At 43.7% G+C, this 9,042-nt stretch overlaps 1 protein-coding gene across 8 annotated transcripts in view; it reads right to left on the bottom strand.

Moving 5' to 3' along the window:
- Positions 1–2,371: 2,371 nt before the first annotated feature.
- RASAL2 (RAS protein activator like 2) overlaps positions 2,372–9,042 on the bottom strand; it is a 189,362-nt gene continuing 182,691 nt past the window's right edge. For all 8 annotated transcript variants that reach the window (XM_075507904.1, XM_075507905.1, XM_075507906.1 and 5 more), the window contains one exon: positions 2,372–7,684. In XM_075507904.1, coding sequence (XP_075364019.1) covers positions 7,542–7,684 — 143 coding nt within the window. In that variant the 3' untranslated portion in view covers positions 2,372–7,541. The remainder of the gene's footprint in view (positions 7,685–9,042) is intronic.

Here is a 9,042-nt window from a genome sequence, read left to right as displayed (position 1 = left end):
CAGCAGAGCAAAGGGAGTGAGATGTCATCACCTCTGTGCAGACCACATTTCATTCCGCATTCGTTTCTATCATCACTGCATCATCCTGCACTCCTTGTGTCAACACTAGGTATTTGTCCCTCACGATCCCCCTCTCCCCAATAGCAGCATGGCTGCCCTTTGGGTCATAGTATAGCCTGAAAGCTGCAAGAACCTGGAGGGTGCAGGGAAGGTCCAATTCTGAGTGCCCTGCTCCTGGCAGCTACCCTGGTCTGCAACATTGGTAATAATTTCTCTCTATTCCAGTCAAGCCTGCTCTGCTACTGAGCTGGGCTAAGCGGGTCTACTGAAAAGTGGGTTCAGGTCCACAGAACTCACGTTTCCAGTCGCATCAGCAGGATTACAGGTTCCCGTGGAGCTGAGTAAGGACAAGGTATTCACACTCGCTGCAGGAAGAACCGAGGGATAGCCAGGTTTCATGCCTACAACCAAGATATTTGATCTACCTCTCACAGCAAAAAGCAGGAATTTAATACACCTTCTGGAGACATGAGGACATTTAACTTGTGGGACTCGGAGAAAGGTGAAGGACAGCGATGCGAGATGGGTACTAGTAAGAGCAAGGACTCTCTTCTTGTGAGACTTGTATCTCAGCGTAAGCAAATTGGTATTCTACCTGCTAATGGATTTAAGCAGCAGCTGCTGCTTACTTAAAGCAGCAGCACACATTCTTGCACATAGGAAATCATTGAAGATTTTACACTTGCATCCTTTGGGCAGGAGGACTCTTGGAGGGGAGCTTCTCGAAAGGAATTTCCCAGTTGGAGTGGCAGAACTGCAAGAGCCATGAGGACAGGCTCCAGAGCCCTGTGCGTTTTGTCCAGAAGGGCTAGAACGGGAGAAGAATTTGCACATTCACATACAGGGGTTGTACACAGTGGAAGTAAGGAGCTCATCCAAGGTAAAGTGGAATTTAACATCCTCAGCAGGATAGAGCAGTGGAGTATCAGTTGCTTTGGGACAGTCACAGAAAAGGCCAGACTTCCCCCAGTTTTCACTGTATTATCCCAGTGCCATCCTCACTGGCATTTGTGCAATGCTCCTGCTCTACCTCACTTTCCTCCCGCTGCTTCGCTCGGCACACCCTCCAGCTCTCTCCTCCTTCCCCCCAACCCTGCTTTCCCCTACCCATTCCTCTCCCATCTAGATTCCCCCCGCCTTCCCAAAACCACGACAGCAAACATGATACTGCATGATACTGCGATCCCTCTGCTCCCTAGGTCTACATCCCGTCCTATCCCTCTGCTCACCTGCCCCCGCGCGCTGAGAACGGACAGGGCACGGGTGTGGGAATTTACAGATCCACCTCCTTCAGAGACGCTGTTTGTGCTGCCCTCGTGCCCAGAAGCATCAGGCACCCGCTGCTTTGGGTTCGTACGAACATGCAGGAAGACAACTCTTGGCACGAAAAACTTACAGCCTAAGCAAGAACAAGGCAGAACACGCAGGGGACTGGAACAGAACAAAGCGTAGGGCCAGGGTGGAAGCACGCAGTAACAACTAAACGTTTGCTGTGTGTATTTTGCAGGCTTCAAAGCTACGGAAAAAAATATCATGTGAAATGAAAATAAAAAGACTTTCAGCAAAACATCCCCTCAAGTATAGATCTCGTGTTCAATAAGTTCAATATGAAAGGTTTTCCCACTCATTATATACAAGATTTCATACACATACAAAGCATAAATATAAATTGCTTAGAATCCAGCATTTTATGTGAACCTGTGAATAAATATTCCTCTGTATATCCCATGCCTCACACACTGCAGCTTTGGACTGGTGCATGAGAACCTGTAAACTAGGAATTGACTGAACAGCAAAACCGGGCTGATCACATTCGCTGGTCCAGCATGAGAGGAATAAACACATTAATTAATACAAGGTAAGTCTCTTTTCACCACTTAAGATGTTACTATTATCCAAAAAATCCCATGCCTAAGCAGAGAGCAATTCTCTGTGTCTCCACAGCTTGTCGCTCTCTCACTCCACAATGCCAGATATTTGCCAGTAAGCCGACAGGTTCAGAAAGCGCGAGAGATTACCGGCACCGGGAGGCAGAGCTGCCGGACGCAGCCCTGGGCCCGGTGCTGGACACCCCAGCAACACACCCAGCCACAGAAACACGAGAAAGGAATTAATTCTGCTGCTGTGATCCACCACGGACCCCCTCGGATCACCCAGGTAGCTCCAGGTGTCAAATGGGAGCTACTCGTCCCAAAGATGAAGTTACACGGCCTGAGTTTCCCTCCACCCTCTGAAGTTACACAAAACGCAAGTACAACCTGAGAGCAGGAAGAGCAGAATTTTAAATCGGTGTAGGTTTACTGAGTCCAAACTGTTTAAAGTTAAAGTTTATTTGTATTCTTTGTAGGAATATCAATAAAAGACCTCAAATGTATCTATATCTGTACATATTACAAGAACCTTCAAAAATTATTCACAGAACAAAAATAAATCTTCTTTAGAACAAACCCAGGCAATGAAATGCAGAAATGGATCTCAGAGACCAAACAGTCCAGTGCTACTAGCATAAAAATACGGCTTGAAAAACAAGTTTATTACTTTTTAAGGTGTACTTTGTTGAAATAAAAAATAAATTATTTAGAGCTATCATTGTAAAACAGTTCCATGTAGTAACACTCTTATTAAGGCCCTTGAGACAGAAAATCTATTTTTACAGGTAGGATTCCTGGCAGGCATGATCTGTAATGACATGCTCGCTCTCATGGGAGTTAACTTACTGTGGAGAAGGAAATACCTAAAAGCATCAGCCCAAATTTAACCCTTTTTGCTCTGTCACACTTGGCTGGATACCTGCGGCTGACCATGCTAATCGCTGATGTAAATACATTTAATGGTTCAACTCGGACAGGAACTGTTCTCCAGGAATGACACAGGTATTTTTGCAGAACACAAACAGAATTCATACATACAGGGTGACCTTAGCAGATAAGTATTGCTGCTGACACATTCCATGGGAACTGCTGTAAAATTGACAGACTTCAATCATTGAGTTTTCAGATGAAGTTAAAAGCTGGTTGGTTTAAGCAAGCATTAAACCATGAAATTAATAGACCATGTAAAAATAAAAAGCCTAAGCCAACCAAAAGCAATTGCAAGAACATAAAACAAAACACATTTCTTGGACGACTTATTAGATGGATACAGAATTTATTACTGGATACACCTCATATTCTCTAACTAGAAAACATACACATCCCTTTCCACGCTCCTCTGGATCCCCTGCTTAGTTATTCCACTGGAGAGGAATGTTGCAAAATGTGTAGCTGCATGAATCTGTGCTTTTACGCATAGCTGCCCATTTCTAATACACCAGGAAAGTAACAGTTGGTAATTCCTGGATGTGAAATCGGTCTATTTCCCTAAAAAAAAGGTCTGATTCCTACAGTTGCAAAGAATGGGCATTTACAGGATGCCACTCCTAGGCCGTGCTCCCTCTCTTCTCCATTAATGCCTATCCCATGTCATTCTGGTCACCTCTGTTCTTCACACACTCTGCAGACGCCACACACAACATGGCAAAAGGCCACAGTGCTACACAACACTGCTCCATTTCCCTGCCCCGCCATGCTGGCCGTGAGCTTTTACTGAGAACTCGGAAGCCCAGGTGGCTCTGTGGTTTGGGAGAATCATCCTAGAACAGTACTGAGGAACGTGGCCAGCAAGGACTGAGATGCCAGGATGGGGCACCTTTTCTGTGTCAGTCTTAGGAACACATGAGTATTACTCCTACAGGCTATTGAAATTTTCCTGTGCTACTTCAGCTGTTTCCAAATGAGAGCAGCAGTTGCTTGCAACAGTGCTGGACACAGCCTGATGCATTTGCTGAAAGTATTAACTGAAACCTAATGTCTATAATGGTCATCATCAGACTTTGCACTATTTACTACTTCTCTCATTGCTGCAGAAACCCACTGGCTACTAGTCTTAAAGCAAACGTCATCAGGCCCAGTTAAGGCTCACTCCAAAACAGATAGACCTTTTGGCTGCCACGTGGTTTAGTGCCACTTGAGTTTTATCAGACTGGACAAAATAGAAGCTGGCATTTTCACATATTGTCGGCTTGAAGTAGCTTAAAATTTCTCTAGAAGGCTGCCTGGTAACAAACTAGGAAAGCCAGCTGCCTGCAGAACTCAGGAGCATAACGTTTTGTTCTGCAGCTAATCAATTTTAGTCTTGCAGCATTGTGAGTCTGCATCCTTCACCCCCTTTCGGGTCAACAGGCAGCTTCTCCTCTACAGTGGGAGTTAGAGGAGTACACTTTGCACTTTAGGGTAGAAATTGAAATAGAAGAGAGATGACCAGCCTAGCAACAAGCTGTGAGGATGATACTGATGGGTCAGACTCTTTTAGAATAGCAACTTTCCTAGTCTACAAGCTTAAGAAATACATAGGAGAAGGTACATTATTATAATGATACATCACCAAAATGTATCAATCTTGGGGCAGCTATTATTTCCCCTCTAAAAATCAGGGCTGAAATGTTGCCCCTGTTGCATTTCTCTGCAGAAACCAAAGTGGATGCCTCGGAGTCTTCAGCATCGAACCACACAGCTCAGCCAGTGATCTTTGATAGATTATCAGAAAGGGGGAGCTCTAGTGAAATGTGTTTCCCAAATTAATGCTAGACTAAGTGTTACCAGAATGACATATCTGCTTCTGCCTTGTTCTAATCGATGTATTCCTACGACCACTTGCTCTCACATCTCAGTCACAGAACACCATACTATTTGCACTGTGTAGTAAGTGAGCAATACACACGCCCATCGGAAAAGGCTACTTTTGGGAACAAATTTCCCACGATGCAGCTGTGTAATTACAGTACATAGCAAAGGGGAGATGCAGATCACACAAAAATACTCAACAAAGGGGTTTGTACAGGTTTCTTGTAAAAGAGAGCTACTCACAAGACAGATTAATACAAACTCAGGAGACTGCCTACAGCTGTGATGCATGAAGGAGGAAGGAAAGAAGGAGGAACTTAAAGGCACAGTTTGAGGAAGAAAATATCAGAGGTCAGCAATGACCCAGAGCCGGAAGACGGTTTGGAAAGTATTGAAAAGAAATCACTACTGAGCAAATGCAGAGCACAACCCCAGGTGCGCCAGACCGTGCTGACTTGGCTATGATACACCAAGAACAAGACAGGGATGCTCCTTGGCCTGTAGTACCAAGTCACATTCAAACAGCCAGAGAAGCTTTGATCTGAAAGAACTAAGCATTAAATAGAAATCCCAACTCGCTGCAGACAGGTCTCCTCTAGATGAAACTAACAGCCAAGGACTTGCTAAGAGACGTTCATACACATTTTTCTTATCCATCCTACAGTGCAGGAGATGTGGTCTCTGTATTTATGCATAGTTAGTAATGTAACATACTTGTGTGATGACGCTTAACTGAAGTATCGTAACACAATAACCAAGGAGAACAGTTAACATACTGCACTCTGTCACAAGCTGCATTTGCCCACAGAGGTGAGAGTAATTCACTTCCAAAGAACAAACAAACTTGACCACAGACACGGAATTTGGGTCCTCAGTATTGCCAATCCTTCATGTTCAAGGCAACTTGGGTCACTTTCAGGAAGTCAAGAAATTGGCTTAGAAACACCTACATTTTTAATTAATCTCTGAAAATTTACAATTTCAGAGATTCAGAAACTAAGGCCAGAAAGGATAATCAGATTATCAGCTCTGACCTTCTCCGTATCACAGGCTGTACAACTTCAGCCAGGTATGCCCAGAGCCACCTCATTAACTTGTTCCTAGTTGCAGCCTGAACTGCTTGCTAAACACATCCCACACCGAGGCACCCTCTTGAGGGTTTGTCTCGTTTTGAAGTCAACTCTTCCAATTCCCAATTTCCATAACTAGTTTGAATGGTTAATCACACTCACTGTTATTAGTATACTTCTGTAATTCAAAATTTCAATTGCTGTTGCAATAATTTTATTTACTTTTAGAGGGTGGGGGCTAGAAATGTATACCAAAAAGCAAAAGTGAAGATTCACACACTATTACTTGACTCTAGAATCTGGGGCTTTAAAAAAACTCTCAGACTAAATATTGTGGCATTTGATGAAATAATGAGAATTGATAACACTGTGTCATTTATTGTTAATCTTTTACAGTTTGTGAATGTCATTATCTTCCACGAGAAGGTCACTTTGTAATTATATACACATTCACATACAGCCTGTAAGTATGCTTCTATGAAATGCAACTGAAAGTAACTGGAGATGAAAGCTTAGTCAAAACTCCTTAAGAAAAAACTGGTGTGTACAGAACTTCAAAAAAAACCCCTTTAAAGTATCCAGAGAAAGGCAAATTTCAGTGGAAATGGAAGATCTTTTAACACAAACGTGCAGAAAGCATCTGTCATTGGAACTAGACTGGCTAAAGTAGTGGCTGAAATAGTGAAATTGAATGAGAGTTAAAATATAGAAATTCTCTAGGAAAAAGGAAATTTTGTGTATGGAAGTCTACTTTCTGGGCATGGGCACCCTTCGGTTAGCCCTTTCCTCAGAGCATTAACCTGACTGTTCCTGATGGAGTGCAGAGAATGAATCCAGGGTGCCACTGCATGCTGCGTAAAGTGGGGATGGGATAGAAATTTAAAAAAAAAAAAGTATTTACAGGTCTGTAAATTCTCAAAACAGAAAATATAAAACTGCATTAGAACCGGGGTAAAAAAGAAAGAATCCTACCTTGAAAAACTGCAGATTCCCTCTGTCTGTTTGATAGGACGCCTGACTGTGTGCAAATGCAAGGAAACAAGCTTGCTGCTCCAAGTTTTTACCTTGTTCAAAAAGACTGAAAATTTTTTGCTGGAGTCCTACTGAAAGTAGGTACAGGATCCAGCAAGAGACAATTTTCTTGCTAAAATGTTTGCTATCGAGCTTGCATTCAGTTAAAGAACAGCTAGAGAAGAGGGGAATAAAACCAGCAGATGAGTTTTCTTACAGAATTCATTTCACTACTATTTCACTCCACTCATGTACTTGTATCAGTCAGCCTGATATATACAGCTGCTGTCTAATGTAACTCACTGCTCATCTCTCTCTCTCTCACCCACAACACGCATGCACTCACACTCCCCTCTTCTTCCTCCAAGGACTGCAGTGCTTTCAACAAGAGAAAAATAATAATAATAAAAATAGCAATAATTAAAAAAATCTACAGTCTTCACTTCCTTTTGGTATATTACATCGGCATTTTCTGTACATGACCCAAGAGCTCCCTCTATTTACACAGTGACATGGAAGGACTTGTTCTTGGGAGCCCGGTTCTCCTGGCATTGAGTGGGGAATTAAAGCCCACCTTTCAGAGTTCTTCTTTCTCTTTTCCATTTATTAGCAGCATTATGTAAACCTGTAAGGGGAAGGGGGGGCTATTTTGAAGGTTTCTTGAGTCTGCTCCCTCTTGCCCTTCTCCTGGGAAGATGGCTGGCAGCATCTGCCCAGTTAGCAGCTGCTGTTTTTGAATTCACCATTCTCCGTGATGGAAAGCTTGGTGGGATTGGTGGGGGAGATGCCATTGCGGACTTGCATGCTGTAGCGCTCTTTCACCTGCGTCAGGGCACTCATCAGCCGTGTGTTGGCAGAGTCCAGGGACACGATCCGCTTCTCCTGCAACAAACACCCCACAAAGTCAGAGCGCCTTCACAAATGAAACGCCTTTGCCCCACAAGCCTGCTTTTACGGGCACCTTCCAGGACCCGGGGCTGTGACAGTGTCTTCAGATGATTTCTAGGCAGAGGCAGCTTGGCTAACATTCTCTGGTAAGATGGGATGCCTGCCTCTTTCTGTTTTCTTGGGGTAACACAGCCCCTGCATGCCACAGGCTTTTCACAGGCCGGTCTGGCCCTCCCGGCCTTTTTGCACGATGGAAGGTGACAGCGAGTCAAAGTTACACTGGTGAATTGATCCAGTCACAGTGGCTTTATCCAGACAGCCTCCAACCGAGGCAGATGGAAATGCAGTATTTTGCCATGGGGCAGGGGAGGGAAGGGTGTTGGTGTTAGTAACAACAATAGCCAATTTAATTTTTTTTAAAAAAATTATGTTAGAAAAACAGAAACAGGCAGCAGAAAATAAACGTGGTGGAGGTTTCATCTGGCAGAGAAAAGTGCAAGTGGTATCTAACGGCCATTGTCTCTGTATTTTGGATGAAGTGTGCTCAGAATAAACTCATGGTACGCTTGAAATAAAAAAAAAAAAAAAGCAGATAATGGCAGCCTGCAGTCACCAGCAGGAGTGAGGGTGCAACAGCAACACAGAGAAGAAGCAGCCAGAAGCTAAAACTAAGGGGTTATTTGAGGTGAAGGGGAAGAGGGCAGTGTGGGTGGAGGGGGAGATGCCATCGACAGAACACAAAGAACAAACACTGAACACACTGCTCCTAGACCCATTCCAGCTCAGAGAGGCTCCCGGGCTCCGCCGAATCCAGGGTTCCCACATCCCAGTTTTGATTCTACTGGCACAGAAAGTGCTAGCCTCCACTTTTAGCAGAAAGCTAAAGGATGTGTACTAAATTTATAAAAAATAAAAAACCCATCAACAAAACCCAGCCTACTAACAGCTAGATTATCTGCAGTGGGATAACGCACTGGAGGGTCAAACCAAAGAGTTGGTGGCACAATTAGAAATGACACTTTTCATCTTCCCTCAAAAAAAAAAAAAAAGCAGCCACACAAAGCAGTAGAGAGAGCAAAAGGTAAATATGCTCTTCCATGCTACCAGCTGATCGGCTTTTTTTCTTTGAGGAGGAAAAATGTCTAAATTACTTGAATGAAAAAAGCTGCATGCAGGAACTCTTCTCAGTCCAGCCCATTGAGAAACAAAATGGAAGGAAAAACGATGCACAGAGGCACAAACATTAAGGGATAGTTCAGACATAATGCTCAGGAGACCTAAGTGCTACAACAGCCCCTTGAGATTCTGATCCCAGCACATCAGCTGTGTGGTACATCAGTAATCAAGTAATG

Source organism: Mycteria americana, chromosome 7 (genome assembly GCF_035582795.1).
Source record: "Mycteria americana isolate JAX WOST 10 ecotype Jacksonville Zoo and Gardens chromosome 7, USCA_MyAme_1.0, whole genome shotgun sequence".
Taxonomy (NCBI): Eukaryota; Metazoa; Chordata; class Aves; order Ciconiiformes; family Ciconiidae; genus Mycteria; species Mycteria americana.
The sequence above is the reverse complement of the archived record's forward strand: the minus strand, read 5'-3'. Positions and strand labels throughout refer to the sequence as shown.